The following is a 19,511-nucleotide window of genomic DNA, read 5'->3' as shown; positions in this document are numbered from 1 at the left end:
TCCCCTGCGTTGGCAGGCGGATTCTAAACCAAGAATATGTTCCATGCCTCTCTCCTAGCCTCTGGTGGTGACCATCAATCCTTGGTGTTCAAAACTCATAACTCAACTCTCTTCCTCTGCCTTCACATGGCTTTCTTGTATCTCTGTGTCTTTTTTTATTTTTGGCCACGCCACGTGGATTGTGACATCTTAGTTCCCTGACCAGGGATCGAACCCGTGCCCCCTGCAGTGGAAGCGTGGAGCCCTAACCACTGGACCTCCAGGGAATTCCTCTGTCTCTCACTGAATTTAGGGCCCATTCTAAATCCAGAATGATGTCATCTGTAACTTAACTACATCTACAAGAGCCTTTTTCCGAATGAGGTCACATTCACAGGTGCCAGGTGTTAGGATTCGGGCATGTCTCTTTGGGGGACACAGTGCAGCCAGTAGGTATGAGGATGCCCGTGTGCTGTGGGCTACTTACGGATGAAGAGGCACATTGCTGCCCTGATTGGCATTACCAGGGCCCCTCCTGCCCTGGCCCTCGTGTCATTTGTGTACTCATGCACCTTGCACAGAGTGATCGGGCCGTCCCGTAACATCGATCGCTGGGACCAGGTCTCTTTATGTCAATACAGCCACTTGGCCTTGAAGCTGGGGTGAGGCCTGCCTGAGGTCAGGATCGTGGCTGGGATGGAGACGGCCTTTTCCTGGTCCTCCCCTTCCAGCCCACACTCCCCCCAGGTTCCGGCCAAGTCTGTACAAGGGGGCCTCAGTTCTCCTTACAATGAGGCTTCATTGGAACTTTCTGAGCTGCTTCCCTGGGACCCACACAGGCAGCCCGAAGCTGGCGCCCTCATGAGCTGGGAAATGGCGGGGCCTTCTTCCACACAGGCAGCATCCAGCCAGGATGCTGCACCCCGAGCTGACACCACACCACCTGGGTGGCCCCCTCGGGCGGCCTCTCCACCCCAGAGCAGAGCTCTCCTCCCCACCTCACCCAGGTTTCATAGGCCGGTGACCGGATGCAGCACCACGCCAGGTCACTCCTTCCCTTGGGAGCTAAGGCCAGGATGCTGAGCCCAGGCCTTGTCCCTGTGGCCCAGGGCAAGGATTTCCCTGGTGTCTGACCACACTGCGTCTGGGTGGGGCAGCACGGACAACCTGCCCCTTGAATCGAAAGGCTGTTAGGACTGCTGATTACAGCTAATTGCTCTACTTCCCGTGAGCAAGCAGAAGGAAAACGCGTCATGGAATGGTTTGTCTTTCCGGTGGAATTGCTTTAAAGTTTTTAGCCTCATTATTCTGTGCTAACAGTGCCATTAATTACCCGGGGCCCCCGTGGCTGCCTTCGCAGGGCCCTCAGCTGGATCTTGGCTGGTGAGAGGGAGGGCATGGGAGCTGGGGTGGCCGACCGTGCCAGCAGATGACATATCCAATGTGGGCTCAGTGATGGTCCCTGGCAGTTAGAGCTGGTGTGGCCAAGCTGTTTAATAACAGTAATCATGGCAGGGAAGCAGCCTGCCCGGGTGCCGGCTCAGGGCGTTCACATCTCTGCCATCCTGCTCGAGCCCGGCAGTCCAGCCTGGAGCCCCAGCATCAGCACCAACATTTAATAGTCGCAAGTGGGCATCTAGAGGCCCAAGGTCAGCAGGGACTCAGAGATTAGGAGGCAACTTCCTGGCCCCGTTACCATTCTTTGGCCTGGTCACAGCAGGTGTCCGTGTCACTCTATCCCTTCAGGGCTCTTGCTCTGCTGCTCCTGTGACCTGGTGCAAGGCCCAAACCTCCCCTAGCCTCAGCTGCTCCTTCTGTAACGTCTAGACCTTGCTGCGGCCTTTGACACTTACAGCTTCCACTCCAAGCGTCAGGTCCTGCCAAGCCACCACTTGGGGGGCCCTGAGCAAGCCCTTGTGACTCCTGCCCTGGCCCACCCAGCGGGAAAGGAGAACACTGGAAGACTTCCTGGAAAGCAATATCTCAAGAGCCTTTGGCCTCTTGAGTGGTTTAGTCTGAGAAGCAGACAGAGGTAGAAACTGAGACCCTAAGAGGGAACAGTCTTACCCATGGACTTAACTAAGCTACCTAAGCCTAGTTAGTGGCAGAGAGGGAGCCAATTGCTGTCACTCCAGCTGCCATTAGAGTCCTAACTGGCCTCTGGGGGAAGCCCTGGGCCAAGTGAGAAGGTTTTAGGATGATTATAAAGCCTTTTTGGTGCCAGAGGATGTTTTGTGTTTCCAAGGGAGGTTGGAAAAACCTAACAGGCCCCGAATGCTTGTTTCTGGGTAATTCTGGCCTCCACTGTTTTCACTGCTTTCCCAGAGGAGATGCTGGACCACATTTCAGGGCTTGGGAAGAGGTCACATCAGTATGAGCTGGGCCGCCCTGGCCTTGAGCTCCAGATGAGACCCAATTCCACAGCCTGTGGACACCCATGGGGCTGCCCTGCTGCCCCTTCCAGACCCATGACGCCTGCAGCTGCCTGGGACACTCCTGTCGGCCTGGTGACGTGGCACACTCTTCTGTGTGGACCCAGAGGGGAAATCCGTAGGAAACCACGGCATACGCAGCATCCAGGGAGGGAGGGCTCCTCGGAAGGTTTAGAGTGGAGGCGTCAGAGGAGGGAATTTTTAGCACACTGACATTGCCGGATCTCTCATCACCACACACCTTTCTAGTCTGGTCTCTGCAAAACCCAACACCGCTAGACCTGTTTAATCCCACACTTCCCAGTCTCCCCACCATCCAGAGAACCACCAGGACCCTCGCCCTCCCCTTGAGGAAATGCTCGTCCCCTCGTCAGGACTCCTGGCTCCCGCTGCCCTCTGACCTCAGCAAATGATCCCACTTTTCTGTGCCTCCAACAGGGCTCATCCTGGCCTCCTCCCACCCCACCCCACGGCAGCTCCTTAACAAGCAGCTTTATCTCTGGTGCCCATGGGCAACATCAGGGGACATGGAGCAAAGGAGAGGCACCAGCCACATCTTCCTGGCTTTATGACTAGCCCCTTCTGTCTGATTTAAGGTTTTCACCCCTGTAGATATCCTGAGATTTCGTTCCTCAGGTAGAAGGCAAACAGACCACACAGCCCGCCCGACTCAGGATTTGAGGCACCAAGATGCTGTTCCTCCTTTTCTGGAATCAAAACTCACATGCCAGTGTGTAGGGGGTCGGGTGGAGGGAGCATGTTGGGAACGGTCTGGAATCTCTTAGACTGGACCTCTACTTTGTCTTGCCATTTCTCAGGCCTGTGATTCTCTTCCTTTCCCCAGGGGCCCTGACGTTTTACATAGTCAGCTTGGGGGTCAGGGAGTGTTGACTGGGAGGGGCACGAGAAAGCCTTCTGGAAATGTCTGTATCGGCATATCTAATAGAAATATAATGCAAGCCACACATTTGGTTTTAAGTTTTCTAGTAGCCACACCGGAAGTAAAAAGAAATAGGTGAAATTAATTTTAATAATGTTTTACTTATCTCAATATATCCGAAAATTATCCTTTCAATATACAATCAATGTAAAATATTATTAGTGAACTATTTTGTGGTCTTGCCTTTTTTTTCATACCAAGTCTTTGAGATCCTGTGTGTATTTTATACTTAGAGCATGTCTCGGTTCAGACAACTCACTTTTAAGATCTGATGTGGCTAGTGGCTATGGTATTGGGTAACACAGCTCTCTCTCTTGATCTGGGTGGTAGTTACACGGGTGTAGACATATGTAAAACTTTGTCTAACTGTATACTAAAGACTAGTGCATTTCACTGTGTATAAATTACACTTCAATTAAAAAGTGTTTTAAAAACCCTCTTCGGGGCTCTGCTCAAATGCCGTTGTTTTCCTGAACCCACCCTGGCTTGGAATTAGCTACTTCCGTTGCACTGTGCTCCTGTTATATTTATTCCAATCTTGTGCTACAGCTGGTTTTTTCTGTGTATGTCTCACTCATTTTATTATAAGCGCCTTAAGGCGAAGATCACGGTTTGTTCATTTAATTCCCCAAAGGGCCCCTGGCTACATAGATGCTGAATAAAGAAGCATGGTTGAAGTGAATCCCCGTTTGTTGTAAACCCCTCTCTGGGCTGGCAGCAGGACGGGCTGGTCATTTGATTCTGTTCTCAGTCCTATTCCAGATGTTGGCAAAGGAGAGGGACAGCAAGAGGAGAAGGAAGATGGCGTGGGGCCTCGTCTGCCAGTCACTCCGAAGAACTGCCTTCCTCTCCGGGGTATCAGCGTCCTGGAGAAGCTCGTCAAGACCTGCCCGGTGTGGCTGCATCTGGGTCTGGGCCGGGCAGAGGCGACCAGGATCCTGCACCGGGAGGCGGCCGGGGTGAGTCAGGGTCTCTCATGGCCGGTAGGCGGGCACGGCTGTCGGGAACTGCGCGGGCTCCCACGGAAGTAGCTGCCCTCTGGACAGCTGCCCATTTGCTCTCTTTTCTTAGGTTTTATCAGCTTTTCGACCAGAACTCAGGAGCAAGGGACTGGTGGGAGGTGTGGTTTCTGCTCTGGGGAGCAGGTGTCCGTCCCACTGGGGATGTATGGCTGGCAGGGGCTCTCTGGGCGTATGGGTGCCCGCGGCAGGACTGACACTTTGAGAACTCAGCCAGGGACTAGAGAGCCTCCGAGCCGGAGGGAACTGAGAAATCATTTTACACCCCCTTATTTTACATGTGAATATGAGGGGCTGTGTGATGGAATCGAAAGTGTTTTGTTTTGTCTTGTTTTGGAGTCAAGCTCTGTGAGTTGGGAAATGGCTTCAATTTTTTGAGCCTCACTTTTCTCACTTTGAAATGGGGCCATTAATAGTATTTGCCTCCTCATGGCGTAAGCATTACAGAGGAAGATAGATGCCACGCACCACGCATTTTCTCTTACGTGCTACTTCCTTTAAAATTGTTTTTAATTTGTTTAATTTTAAAAGTGATACATATAAGTATTTACTGTAAAAAAAATATCAAGCTGGACAGAAGTGATAAAGTAAGAAGTAAAGTGTCTGATAAAGGTCTCTGCCACCCACTCTTTTTCACCTAACCTATTTCCCAGAAGTCTTTTTTTGTTTGGGGCTTTTTTAAAATTGAGGTGAAATTCACATAACGCAAAAGTAGCCTTTTTTTTTTTTTTTTTTTTTTGCCGTAAGCGGGCCTCTCACTGTTGTGGCCTCTCCCGTCGCGGAGCACAGGCTCCGGACGCGCAGGCTTAGCGGCCATGGCTCAAGGGCCTAGCCGCTCCGCGGCATGTGGGATCTTCCCGCACCGGGGCACAAACCCGTGTCCCCTGCATCGGCAGGCGAACTCTCAACCACTGTGCCACCAGGGAAGCCCCAAAAGTAGCCATTTTTTAAGTGCACAATTTAGTACATTCACAAGGTTGTAGAAGCACCACCTCTATCTAGTTCCAAAACATTTCATCACCCCAAGATAAAACCCCGTATCCATTAAGCAGTTACTCCCATTCCTTCTTCCCCTGGCCCCTGGTAGCCACCGGTCTGCTTCCAGAAGTCATTTCTGCTGGGCGTGTGTGGCGTATCTGTCCATTCATCTTCCATGCAGACACCCACATCTGTAACAGCTAGCATTCACCAAACACTTTACTGTGTTCTGGACACTGTCACGTGTATAAGCACACTTTATCCTCACAGCAGCCCTCTGAGGTAGGTAATACTAATATACCCATTTCACAGAGGAAGTAACTGAGATACGAAGCAGTTAAGTGACCTCCCCCAGGGGACACAGCGATCGAGTGCCTGAGCTGCCTTTTGAACCCAGGCAGTCGGGGAGCCCCTGTGCTGTATCATACACACAGGTTGTTTTTGACCGAGATGGAATTGCATCTTATAGCCATTTTTTGCTCTTCTTACCTTCAATGTGGTATGTATCGCTACACTGTGTCCGGGGAATAGTCCAAGCTCCTAAACACAGGGGGCTCAGGTAGTTAGCAGACTAATTCATCCTGGACTAGATAAAATCCATCAAGTCAGCAGTTGTACCTGAACTTTGGAATTACTGGAACTCATGGGGCCTCCAGCAAAGTCCCACAAAGTCCCACAGAGCCTCCTGCCATAGTGAGTGGGGACCGTAGAGGCCTAAAGACCCAGCTGAATCCCTCTGGGGCCAGGAGAGGCCTCCCCCGGGGCATGGCCCCAGCTGAGGAGAGGGTTGCAGCGAGGGGTCGGTGGCGGGGGGGGGGGGAGGCAGGGAGACCGTGTCCTCAAGGAAACAAGATCTGTTGTTTCATTCCTCCCCACCTAAAGGCTTTCAGTTTCGAACTGCCTGAGGCTTTAGAGCAGATTATGAAACTGCATAGAAAATAAAATCAGGGATTCATACCAGCAGGTGTTCCGGTCGGTATTCCCAGGCTGCAGCCCCAGCTGGTCGTCCACTCTCCTAATAGGATCTGAGGGGATTAGCGTCCCACCCTTCTTGGGAGGATGCAGCTGAGAAACAGGCCCAAGTGCAAGGTTGTGGTGTGACGAATGGCCATTTTCTGGACCTTACTTGGTCATCAGGAGAGGTGTGTCCAGGCATGCGTGTAGATGGGGGTGGATCAGACAGTGAGGACCGTCCCAGGAGACAGCAAGTGGGTCTCCAAGGTGAGCTGCAATGGGTGTAAGTCATGCCCACTTTGTCCAAAGCTTCGATACTCTCTTCAAAAAGTTTACGACAAGCCCAACTCAAAACAGCAGTAGTGGTTCTGTGTGGAGACTGCTTATTAATGGCAGGCCCTGTACCAAGTGTCGTATGAACGTCACCTCATTTAATCCTCGCAATAATCCTGTGAGGTGGGCTCTGCCATTATCCTCATTTTACTGATAATGAAACTGTGGCTGTCAAGAGTGCCCTTGGGGTTCCCAGAAGCAGAGGATCTGGGAGGGGTCCCCAGGGGGCACCAGTGGGGGAAATAAGACAAGGAAGGGAGGGCAGCTAATAAAAGGTATGTGTTGGGCTTCCCTGGTGGCGCAGTGGTTGAGAGTCCACCTGCCGATGCAGGGCACGCGGGTCCGTGACCCAGTCCGGGAAGATCCCACATGCCGAGGAGCGGCTGGGCCCGTGAACCATGGCCTCTGAGCCTGCGTGTCCGGAGCCTGTTGCTCTGCAACGGGAGAGGCCACAGCAGTGAGAGGCCCGCGTACCGCAAAAAAAAAAAAAAAAAAAAAAAAGGTATGTGTTGATGCATGTTACCCCTGGGGGCAGTGGAGCTGGCTTCTGCTGGGGCACTTTGGGAGCCAGGGTAGAGCACACATCTCAAGGTCATTCTGCCCAGAGGGCTGAGGGAGCTGATATTATCCACTGACTGCTGATAGCCATTGGTTCCAGGCAATGGGGGATGAGGATTCATGTTCCAGCACCACCTCTCTGCTCTCAGTATGAGAAGATCTGACTCTGGCCAGAAGCAGCCAGTGAGCAAAGTGATGCCAAGCTGGCTGTTGGAAGCAGGACTGGGGTCCACTAAAGAGAGTCGGCAGGGCCCCAGCAGCCTCTACCACTGGGAGTGAAGTCACCTGCCCAGGGTCACACAGCTAGTGAGTTACAGGGCTGAGATTTGATCCCAGTCTTGGCTAAGCCAAAGCACACCCCTCACAAGGGTGAAGGTTAGTAGCCGGAAAGAAAAAGAAGTAATGTTTTGAGGTCAGTCAATACCAGATGGGTTTGGGTATAAGACACGTTTATAAAGATGGATAAAATCTGATCTTACCACTGTCCTCTCAGAGGGTCTGGTGGGGGCTTCATGCACGGATATGAATGGGAAGGCATGGGGAGGGGATGTCTCAGTGCTGGGTAAAAGGCGGGACAGCGAGTGACCTAGAGGAGGCGGGGAGCCTGTCCAGGTGGGCTGATCTGGGCAGACTTCCTGGAGGAGACAGATGCTGAGCTGGGCCATGCAGGATGGATGGGCAGGATTGGGATGGGGGAGCTGAGTGGGTGGATGGGTGATGGAACAGCACAGGCTGAGCCCCAGAAGTGGGCATGAGCTGGCCTGGGGCACACAGGGAGGGAAGAGAGCATGACCGCAGGGATTGGAGCCAACTGGAGTCGCTGGAGGGCAGCACTAAGATGCATTCATTGCCTTGCAATGCCAGCGTCTGGCTCAGGCTTAGGTGCAGAGTATGTCTGGCTTTGGGTGTTCGTTAGAACAAGTGAATGAAGGATGGCAGGGAGGATGGGGCTGGTCCTGGGGAGCTGGCAAAGCCAGGCCAGTTGCTCAGGGCCTGCCTGCAGTGAGGGACGAAGGTCACGTGGCTGTGTTTACTTTCCAGGTGAGCACACATCACACAAGGCTTTAAGCCTTCATCCCAGGCTCCGTGGCTACGAGAGGCCCAGACACCTCTTCACCCCAAGTAGGTGGAGGTACCCAGGTCGCTATTTTATAACTCAGGGGCTGAGTATAGAAAACGGAAAGCTTCAGGCTGGGTCCTGAAGTGACACCCTTGTCCAGAGCCTTGAATCTAATCCCAGGAGTGAGACCACAGGCTACTGTTAAGACCGAAGGTGATGGGCTAAAAGAGGTCAGCCGGGCCCTTCCTGCTATTGACCCCTTACTCTCCCTCTGAGACCACAGGGACTGGGTCAGCCCCGAGGACAACAAAATTGGAAGAGATGCACCTTCTGTTCAATTCTCTGCCCTCACACCGCACTCCTCCCTGTGAGCTTCTGTATTTTCAAGCAGAAAACAAAGCCCTAAAGCTCACGCTCTGATAAAAGACTGACCAACTTTTACCCAAAGTTGTTCTTTGCATGATCTTATTGATCCTCACAGCGACTTCTGTCTGGTTTGTGTTATTAGTGTCCCCATTTCCAGATAAGGAAATGAAGGCACAGAGAAGTTAAGTCACTTGCCTGAAGTCACACAGCTAGTAAGAGCAGAGTCTGCATAGTATGATCTTCAGGAGATGCTGGGAAGGCCCTTTGCTGCATAATATCACTCTCGTGGAACTGTCTGAAATTCCACCAGTGCAATGGCTTCATCGTTTTTAAGATATAGACACTGGGTAGCCCCCAGGCTGTGAGAGTTTGGAGGGTCCTCAGAGATAACCTGGACCCACCCCTCATGGCACCAGTGAGAGACAGTGCTTCATCATGTCTGGGGCCAGTGGTCGGGAGACTGGAGATCCAGCCCCTTTGTCCCAAATATCTGTATGACCTTGACCATGTCCCACCCCCTCTACTACTCCCCATCTCCTGCAGCCTGCTTCTCTGATAAGGTTCTGGGAACATATTGGCCCATTTCTGATTCGCGTATATCCAGAGCAAGGCAATCGAAAGCCATCTTTATTCATCCTGCACCCAAATGGTGGGGTGTTTCTTCTTTTAGTTTTATTTTAGAAGTTTTTGATTTATAGAAAAGTTGCAAGGACAGTACAGAGAGTTCCCTTATGTACTTCTCACCCAATTTCTCCCACTGTTAACATCTAACATGAGTATGGTACGTTTGTCACAATTAATGAACCAGTATTGATACATTAGTATTAACTAACGCCCATACTTTATTCAGATTTCCTTAGCTTTTACCTAATGTCTTTTTCTGTTTCAGGATCCCATCCAGGGCACCACATCACATATAGTCATAGGTCTCCTTAGGCTCCTCTTGGCTGCAAGTTTCTCAAACTTTCTTTGCTTCTGACGACCTTGATGGTTTTGAGGAGTACTGGTCAGGTGTTTTGTAGAATGTCCCTCACCTGGGATTTGTCAGATGGTTAGACTGGGGGTATGAGTTTTGGGGAGGAAGATCCCATAGGCAAAGCGCCATTCTCATCACATCATGACAGAGGTTCATACTGTCAACATGGTGTCACTGTTGATGTTGACCTTGATCAGCTGGCAGTTTCCGCTGTAAAGTTACTCCTTCTCCTCCCCCTTTCATACAGTTTGCTTTGGAAGGAAGACACTCTGCACAGCCCACACTCAGGGAGTGGGGATTTATGCTCCACCTACTTGAGGGCGGAGCATCTACATAAACTACTTGAAATTCTTACGCACAAGAGATTTGTCTCTTCTCCCCCATTTATTTATTTATTCGACCACTTACTAATATCGATGTAGACTCATAGGTACTTATTTTATGCTTTGAGTTATAATCCAATACTACCATAATTATTTTATGGCTCAAATTGTTCCAGATTTGGCCACCGGGAGCTCTTTCAGTGGGCTCCTGTGTCCCTTTGACATAACCCCATCATTGTGCGTGTGTTTTGATTATTTGTTTGTTCAGAGCACTTCCTTACTTTCTTACACTAAAAGGTGCTCCAGATTGTCTTGTATATTTCTTGCCTCAGTCCTAGGATCGGCCATTTCTCCAAGGAACCCTTGTTCCTTTTATTGGAGAATAATGTTAGAAACCAAGATCTGGCGCTATGTGTGTTCATTGCTACTGAAGTGTCATTGCTTCTAGGCCAAGAGGTGGTCTTTTAGTGAAAGAAACCTCTTGTAAGATTGCTTTTTGTAGTGAGGGGTTAGCTCAAGAGTTGCAAGGCTTCCCTGGTGGCACAGTGGTTGAGGGTCCGCCTGCCGATGCAGGGGACACGGCTTCGTATCCCGGTCCGGGAAGATCCCACATGCCATGGAGCGGCTGGGCCCGTGAGCCATGGCCACTGAGCCTACACGTCCGGAGCCTGTGCTCCGCAACGGGAGAGGCCACAACAGTGAGAGGCCCGCGTACCGCAAAAAAAAAAAGAGTTGCAGTAGCCTGAGTTGCAATATGGACCAGCCCACATTCAAGGCATCTTCCCCTGCTGTGAGACCAAGGAATACCAGTTATGTCCAATATAGTTTGGCGAAAGCACCGGTGAGACCCCTTTCCTGCCCCTTCGGGATGCCAGGGCCAGGGAAGAAGGCATAGTCAGCAGGTCTGCCGTGTGCCAAGCACCGTCTCTCATCTTTCCACCAGCCCTGCAGAACAGGGGGCAGGCTATTTTATAAGTGAGGAAACCCACCTCTGACAGAGTCATATGGCCACTAAGTGATAGAGGGTGATTTGAGCCCACCAACTGACTGCTTTCAAAGACTTTTTTTTTTTAAAAAAAAACCACAGTGTGTCAGCCTCATCCCCAGAAATGCGGGTTTCTTTGGTTTAGAGCGGGGCTCGGCCACCAGCATGCTTTTAAAGCTCCTTGGGCGATTCTGATATGCAGCCAGGATTGAGAAATGCTGCTCCATGCCAGGCTACAGCCTCGTTATCAGTAATGGGAAAGGTGGGCCACACGTGTCCAGAGGGGGCTTCGGCCACTGGACCCCTGACCTCCAGAGGCACTTGTGGTGCCTGGGAAGAACCAGCCACTTCTGTTCCAGCCCTAAAGAGCGTGATTGGAAAATTTCCCCAAGCGACTGGAAAATAGTCCTAAAATAACAAAAGTAGAAAAGCAGACACAGCTCTGGATTGTCCGGGCCAAGAAGGAATAGTAAAAACAAAACCATTTAGAGTGTATTTAGCTTTGGGTTTTTATGTAATTATTTGAAGAGGAGGAGGGGAATGCAATGGCTGCATAATTCTCTCCCTAAGCATATTTCTGTCCCAGCTGTTACTGAAATCAGTTGGTCTTTCCAAACCCCCTCTGGCTGAAGGTGGATACGGAAGGGCTCCAACCCAGCCAGGGGCTCGAACCTCCTGGATTGCAGTAATTTACCTGTGAAACTAACCCTCATGTAAGCCTCTTGGGGGTTTGGGAAAGACCCCAGGACACTGATGCTGGGAGAGAATCTTCTAGAAGGAAGGAGTCCTGGACCCTTTAGTCCCCCTACTTCGCTAGACTGGAAAAGCCAGCTCAGAGAGGGGAAGTGACTTGCCGAAGGGCACAGCAAGCCAGGGTCCGCACCAAGAGGGACACTGTGTCCTGCCTCACAGCCCAGGGACCTGACCATGAACCCACTGTTGTTTCAGGGGGTGGTGGTAGGGGAATCCTAGCTCTTCAAAGAAAACTGGACCCTCAGAGTGGGCATGTCGCCCGTCAGTTTGTACAATTGGGGAAAGAGGATTCTTCTGCTTTTGGTGAGTTCCTAATCCAGTATGTTGGGGAAGCTGACAAAAGGGGAAAAAAATAAAGAGGGAACAGAAGGAGTGGGTGACTCAGATGTCAGCTCAACAAGGCACCAGACGACGTTTGTTCCCACAGAGGGGAGACGTTGAGTGAGGACACTGGGGCACAGCGAGCTTTGTGGGTGGCCCGGTTAATCAGGGAAGGCTTTCGGGAGCAGTGGCTCAGGGAGGGTCCCGGTGTGAGCTGGGAGCAGTAGTGTGAGCTGCTCCATTCCTAATAACCCCAGGCAGCCCGCAGGCAAGGGTCCCGGAGGTGGACAGAGAAGGTTCCGGTGCCTGGACTTGCCAGCTCACATTCCCTCACTGCTCACCTTGAGCTCATCCTTTCACTCGGGGCTGAGACCTGAAGTCTGGAGCCGCTAGTGAGGGTGTCTTTCCGTCTCCAGGGTGCCTGGTGCCCCACCATGTTGCCTTTCTGAATCATAGAGCCGTCCATGAACAGGAGGATGGAAACGCTTCCTCCGTACAGCAGGGGGCTCTGAGGCAGGTAGAGACACCATATATTGGGTGCTTATTATATGGCAGGCACTCTACCGAAGTCATGTGGGCAGTTCTTTCATTAATCCTTTGAGGCACTGGGCCTATGGTAGCTTCAGCCATAAGGCTACTGTTGTATATCTAATGAGAAATATGGAGGTTTGGGGTCTAGGGCTGGTCAAGCAGTTCAGTGATGTCTTCAAGACCCAGGTCCTTTCCACCTTTCTGTTCCTCCATCTTCAAGGTGAGCTTTTGTCCTCTGTTTGTCACCTCATGGTTACAGAATAGCAGCTGCAGCTCCAGCCACCTCACCCATTTAAAAGCAGGAGGTCATGGGCAAAAGGCTTTCTTCTCTTAGGCTCAGCCTTTTTGTCAGGGAACAGATGTTTTCCCAGATACTTTAGTGGCTACCCCTGACTGTGAGGGAGGCTGGGGAAGGGGGTGAGTGGCAGAGGGGAACAGAATAGCCATGATTGGCTTTGACCAAACAGGATTCATCTCCTGAGGCAGAATGCACTGCTCCCAGGCCAGAATTGTGGTCAGTTAGCAAGGAGAGGGAGGGGAACTGGTTCTCAGGGGGGCTGACTCTTAGCGACCATCACAGGCAGGAACTATCGTGATCCCATTTTGCAGAGGAAGAAGCAGCCCCAGAGCAGTCACACAGCTCAAGAGTAGCCAACTATGGACTGAACTCTGAGAGTCTGGCTCCAGAGATCGTGGGCTAAAGTCTTACACAGAAGGGGCCCAAGGCCCAATGCTCTGGACCTTCCCCTTTCCCTCCCTCTTTGCCAGTCCTCTTCCTACACTGTATTCTCATCTGTACAAGGGGTAAAATATTCTAAACGCCAGGGAGGGAGTTGCTGCAAGGTATCTAAAACCTCTAACCAGGTGCCTGGCATAAAACACATGCTCAGTTGGTGGGTTGGCTGGGTTGGAGGACATGTACTATAATGGTCACAACCCTGATCTGAAGGTCACTGGCCTTGCATTCTTGTCCTGGCTCTGCCACGAACAAATAATGGGACCTCAGGATGTCTTTTTGCATTTCTGGGTCTTGGTTTCTTTGGCTGTAGAGTGAGGAGCTGGACGTACCCGTGGCTTTCAAACTTCCCCACCAAGCTCTGGGGACCCCTCAACAGCACCTCATAGGAGGAAGAGAGGAGGGGGGTACCCAAAGGATGAGGTCCCACCTCCACATAACCCACAGCTGTAGCATTGCCTACTGTGGCATAACGAACCACTCCAAAATCCAGTGGCTTAAAACAGCCACTATTCAACTTTCTCAGGATTCTGTGGGTCAGCAGTTTGGACTGGGTTCTGCTGAGTGGTTCTTCTGCTGGTCTCTCCTGGGGTCAGTCAGGCAGCTGCAGTCATCTGGCCAGCTGGCCAGAGATGGCCTTGCTCCCCTGTCTGGCGGTTAGTACCAGCTGTGGGCTGGGCCTCATGACTCCAGCGGGCTCACTCAGCCTTCTTCACATGACAGCTGTGGTCCAACAGGGTGAGCATGGAAGCAGACATGCCTCTTAAGGCCTAGGCTTAACCCTCCACAGAGTCACTTCTGCTACATTCTTTTTTTTTTTTTTTAATATTTATTTATTTATTTGGTTGCACTGGGTCTTTTAGTTGCGGCAGACGGGCTCCTTAGTTGCGGCTCGAGGGCTCCTTAGTTGTGGCTCGAGGGCTCCTTAGCTGCGGCTCACTGACTCCTTAGTTGCGGCATGTGGGCTCCTGAGTTGTAGCATGTGAACTCTTAGTTGCAGCATGCATGTGGGATCTAGTTCCCTGACCAGGGCTCGAACCCAGGCCCCCTGCATCAGGAGCACGGAGTCTTAACCACTGCGCCACCAGCAAAGTCCCCGATGCATTCTTTTGGTTAAAGCAAATCCTAAGGCCACCCTTCCAGGTGCAGGGAAATAGACCCCACCTCTTGATGGGAGGAGCTGCAAAGAATTTGTGGCCATTTTAATCTACCGCATAGGTGAATAATCTTTCAGTCCGTTTTCCTATCTCTTTGTTTGGAAAAAAGATACATAATAATAATCGTATTAATAGTTATCATTTTTTGTCAAACAAGATTATGCAGATAAAAATCTTAGCATCTGGTTTAGTGCTCAGTAAATGGTAGCAGTCTATAATAATAATAAGTATCGAGTGCATGCTCTATGCCAGGCATTTATATATATGACCAGCAATTCTCATAGCAGCCCTGAAAGGTGGAGGTTATTATACTCAGGCTCAGACGAGGAAATCGAGACCAGAGGAGTAAAAGTAACTTGCCTACAGACCCACAGCTGGTAAGGAGCAGAGCTGAGATTCGAGTCCCCCTGCAGCTCTAAAAAGTGGGCTGCAGGGCGTAGAAAGAGAAGTAAGAGGGGCTTGGAGAATTTGCACATGGACCCCCTCAAGGGTGCTGGAGAAGGAGCTCTGGGAGGCACACCCAGCCCGTTAGCCCCCTGGGTGCTCACCTGCAGCAACCACCACGGGCAACATCTCCTTAGAGGATAAGCAGTGGACACCTGGTGAGGGTAGGGGTGTGATAGGGACACAGGCAGTTCACTCAGATACCCTTCTCCTGGCACTGGCTTTGGCTGAACTCTGCTGGGTTTAAGCATGGGAGATGCACCTTAATCTAGAACGCTTTGTAGGAGTTACCGGTCTGCATACGTTCTTGCAGTGAGCCGCACAGCGACACTGTTTTTGAGGTGCTGTCTGTGGCGACTTCCTAGAAGGGACCCTGTGACTAGCTGAGGTGCTAAACCTCCCCACAGGGGAACGTGGAACAGACCATCTTATTCCGAAGGACAGTGGCCAAGGCAGACCACTGACCGGGGTTCTGCCCATAGCAGGCACCTGTCAGTGCCCCCTCCCCGACTGCCATCTGGGCGGGAGAGGTCAGAGGACTCCTCTAGCCTCTGTCTCTGCTCCTCCCCCACTAACTCAGCCCCCCAGACCCCCAACCCAGAACCTTATCTTGGCTTTTCAGATAAGAGCCCCAGGACTTGGCCACGGCAGAAGGAAGTGCTACAGGAGGCTCTGTGGCCATGCTGAAAGGGTGGGTGTTGGATGCTCAGAACTGGGAACCTGAGCCCAGACTGGGGACTTTCCACCCCCGTCTACACCCCTGGCCTGTAGTGAGTAGATAACACAGACTTGATGGCAAGAGATAAGTGAGATGTTCTTGGCGACACCTGGGTCTGTGTCTTGCTTCTGCACTTCCTGTTTGCGTGGCCTTGGGTTTATTTAACCTCCCTGTGCCCTGAGTCTTCATCCATCAGAAGGAATGGTAGTAGTGCCTGCTTCCTGGGGCCGTGGGGAGAGCTGGGTGATGCCGAGCGTGAGGTACTTGGCCCGGAGCGCAGACGTCAGCCGCTCTTTTCAGCTTCTGGCTCCTTACCCTCCGCTGACGTACACTCTCAAGGAAATCCCTTCTGAGTTTTTTTCACAACAAACACATGTGGTAGACTGATCCCCAGTTCTAGATGGAGCCCGAGACTGGGAGACTGAGGAATATCAACCAGCCATGGGGAAGGAGGGTGGAAGCAGATGGAGAATTAATCCTTAGTGAGCATCGGTGGAGACACGTGTATCCCACTGGGTGCTTTCCTATGCAACGTCTCATTTACCCTTCCGACACGGAGGCGTGGGGCTTTGGTTTCATTTCTTGTTTCTGCTGGGTGGTCGTGGGTGTTATCCCCACTTACAGATCAGAACACTGAGGCTCGGAGAAGCCACGGAATTACCCAGGGCCACAGAGCTCACAGCTGGCTGCTCTGGGCCCTCCGGGAGCCCAAGAGGAAAGGCAGATTGTGAGAGACTGTGACTCTCCCCGCAGCTGGAGGAGTTCCTGTCCGAGAGCTCTTATCTCCTTTCTTTCTGTCTGTGGAACGGGAGGGTGGAGAACGGGGTCCATGTCTCAGCGGAGTGACTGAGTCCGGAAATAGTTACGTGCTGGGTGTGAAAGAGCCAATTAGACTGCAAGGCGGCCTTGCTGGAGGTCCCGGTTGAGGCTGGCAACCGTGATTTGTCATCGCGGTCACCCTAGAGAGAGATCAGTGGGGGTCAAATAGTCTAGGAAGAAGTTGACAGTCAGTGGAGTAGGCAGTCTATGTTGTCCTGCGGCCCTGGCCGTCCACTCGTCTCTCACTCGATCTCTCTGACAAAAAGTCCATCCTTATGATAGGTATCCTTATTGTCTTGTTTTATTCTCTTGTATTTTCTTTTGGAAAGAGAAATGGTTGGTGGCATTTGCCTTAATGGGTCATGACCCACAGTTTGAAAAACACTGCTTTCCTTCCTGTGCCATTCCTGACACTCAGGGTGGCGAGGGGCCACTCTGCTACGTGCATGTGCTTCTGAACCAGTGACCTGGCTTGTGTCCCTCACACATGTGCCCTACAAAGATAGAAGCCCCCAGTTTGTTTTCAGCTGAGGAGAGTGCCAGCCTCAGCTCCTTCCCGGTCAGGGTCAAGGATCCAACTCTGCTGTCTGCCTTCCCAGGGGCACCACCGGCTCCCGCTTGGGCCTCGCTCCCTGTGCCCGGCTCCCCAGAGTTCCAGCAGGGGGGACCCCGGCGGCAGCCGGGAGTTCCCTTATTCCACACTCACTCCCACGTATGTTCACTCACACACGTTCACACGCTTGCACACACTCACTATGCCCTGGGCAACAGTTCTCTGATACCAGTTGGATGTCCTACAATTCAGTTCAATTCTGACATGACTACCCGAAGCGAACACAGACCCCTAAGTTAAAGGGAAGGTCCCCAAAAGACTGCTCTCACTGCAGATGCCAGACACGCGTGGGGTCCCTAGGCTCCCTACACTCCTGTCTGACTTGGTCACAAACGTGACCCCTCTTTAGGTTTGATAATCTGCTAGGAAGACCCAGAAAACTCACTGAAAGCACCATGCTTATGGTGACAGTTTGAATATAAAGGATACAACTCAAGATCAGCTGAATGCGAGACACACGGGGGTGAGGTCCGGGCTGGGGAGGGGGACACAGAGCCCCAATACCCTCTCCCGATGGGAACCAGGCACGCACCCTCCCCACGTGTCAGTGTGTTCACCAGCCAGGAGATTCGATCACCGCCCGGTGCTTGAACTCAGTCCGCAGCCCCTCTCCGCTTTCCAGAGGTCAGGGTGGGGCTTCGGGTTCCAACCCTCTAGAATTATGCGCCTGGCTTTCTGGGGCAGCCCCTCCTTTAAGGTCCCACTTGAGCCGACTGTTAGCATAGACTCAGGTATGGCCCAGAGGGGCTCTTTATGAATTACCTAAGACCTCCATCACTCAGGAAAATCCAAGGGTTTTTGAAACTCTGTGCCAGGAGCCAGAGACAAAGACCAGCTGTATTTTTTATAGCACCCATAGGCTTACTCTCTCTCTCACACACACACACACACACACACACACACACACACTCATTCTCTCTCTCTCTCTCTCTCTCTCTCTCACACACACACTCCCTCACACATGCTGGGTCCCATGGACCTGATGGGTAGGCGGCAGCTCGGCCTTGGATCTCTGAAGAGGAACCAAAGTGACCCCTTTTCTTGGAAAGACGCGTTCCTGGGGGCAGTCCGGGTCCAGGTGGACGCACCAGCTCAGTGACGCTGCTGCTCACAGCGGGCGAGGCTGTGCCGGGACTGCAAAGAAGCATCTAGAGGAGAGCTGGCCTCCCGCTGGGTCCCCTAGGAGGGCCGTCCTTCCAGGTGGGGTACCAGCAACCCAGCCCAGCTCGCATTTCTGCCCCAGAAGCCTCTCTCCTGCCTTCCTCTATCCGCTGGGTTCTCAGGCTCTCTCCACCCTGCCCTGCACGAGGAGAGGGGGTGGCAAACTCATTTCTGACCACGGTTCAATGACTGATGGGTGCATTGTGTCCCTGCTCCCAAGAGGCACTCCCACGGCGAGCAGACGCTTAAGCCAAGAGACTGCCCTCTGTGGGCCGGCGCAGGGCAGCCGAGGGCTCCGGATCTAGATCCGAAGGGCCTGAGCTCAGATCCCAGCTCTGTCATCCTGGGCATTACCTGCCTCTCTGTACCTCAGTTTCCTCGTCTGTAAGATGGGGATAATAACTGCATCCCCTCTCATATGAGAGTTAAGTAAGATCATGGAATCTAATGAACTGGGGTTCAGGCTTGGGTAGATGAGGGAAGCGGTATGTGTTAGCTGCTACTAGTCAATACCAACAATATTATTCTAATGCTTTATTGACAATTAATTATAATACTATATAGCAATAGCATCATAATAATAGTAAATAACAATGGCGGGTAATTTGAGGCATCACCCAAGGGGTGGCAGGACAGTGTGCCTTGGTGGGGGAAGGGGAGAAGTGCCGTCTCTGCGCTTCTCCAGAGCCTGTCACGCTTGGGGCCACATCCTCTGGAGGCCCCAGTGGCCCTGCTCCCCAATCTTCTCTCAGCATCTTTGGCCAGACTTCCGGTCTTCCAAACTCTAGACCGGGCTCTTGGAGCCTGAGTGGGAACGGCTTAGACCCCTCGTGGGGACGAGGGTGGAGGGGAGGGGGGACACCATGACCAAGTCCTTTCTCAGGAAAGGAAGGAGTGACCCTTCCTGGGGGGAGGACCAACCCTCTTCCTCTTCCCCAGGGGGAGCTGTGCCCCAAGAGGTTGGGGAGATTCCAGAAGGTGTCTGTCATCACCTGGAAAAAGGGACGAGCCTGGGTGGGGCCAGTGGAGACTAAAAAGAACATTTTGAAACCACACAGTCTATGAAAGGAATCAGGGGTCCCCTCCCCATGATGGCCACGGGGAGGGCACTGCCCCAGGGCTGCTGTGGGTGTAAGAGTGGAAAACTTCAGAGTCACAGTCCCCTTAACTGAGCAGAACCGTCGTTCAGAGCAGGAGAAGTGAAAGTGAGGCGTCTGTAAACACGCTGGCTCTGGTTTAGACTTTGGGTAGTGCTGGGTTACTAGAGCACAGATAGGTCCCTGGGGCTCAGAAGCATCGTTTTGTTTTTGTTTTTAATTTATTTTTGGCTGTGTTGGGTCTTTGTTGTTGCATGT

The 19,511-nt window shown here is 52.0% G+C and overlaps 1 protein-coding gene across 1 annotated transcript in view; it reads left to right on the top strand.

Moving 5' to 3' along the window:
• Positions 1-468: 468 nt before the first annotated feature.
• RIN3 (Ras and Rab interactor 3) overlaps positions 469-19,511 on the top strand; it is an 85,912-nt gene continuing 66,869 nt past the window's right edge. The window contains exons 1-2 of the mRNA XM_065871638.1: positions 469-641; positions 4,103-4,310. Coding sequence (XP_065727710.1) covers positions 469-641; positions 4,103-4,310 — 381 coding nt within the window. The remainder of the gene's footprint in view (positions 642-4,102; positions 4,311-19,511) is intronic.

The sequence above is a fragment of the Phocoena phocoena genome, chromosome 2 (assembly GCF_963924675.1).
Source record: "Phocoena phocoena chromosome 2, mPhoPho1.1, whole genome shotgun sequence".
NCBI lineage: Eukaryota > Metazoa > Chordata > Mammalia > Artiodactyla > Phocoenidae > Phocoena > Phocoena phocoena.
Note: the sequence above shows the minus strand (reverse complement) of the source record. Positions and strands in the feature narration are given on the sequence as shown.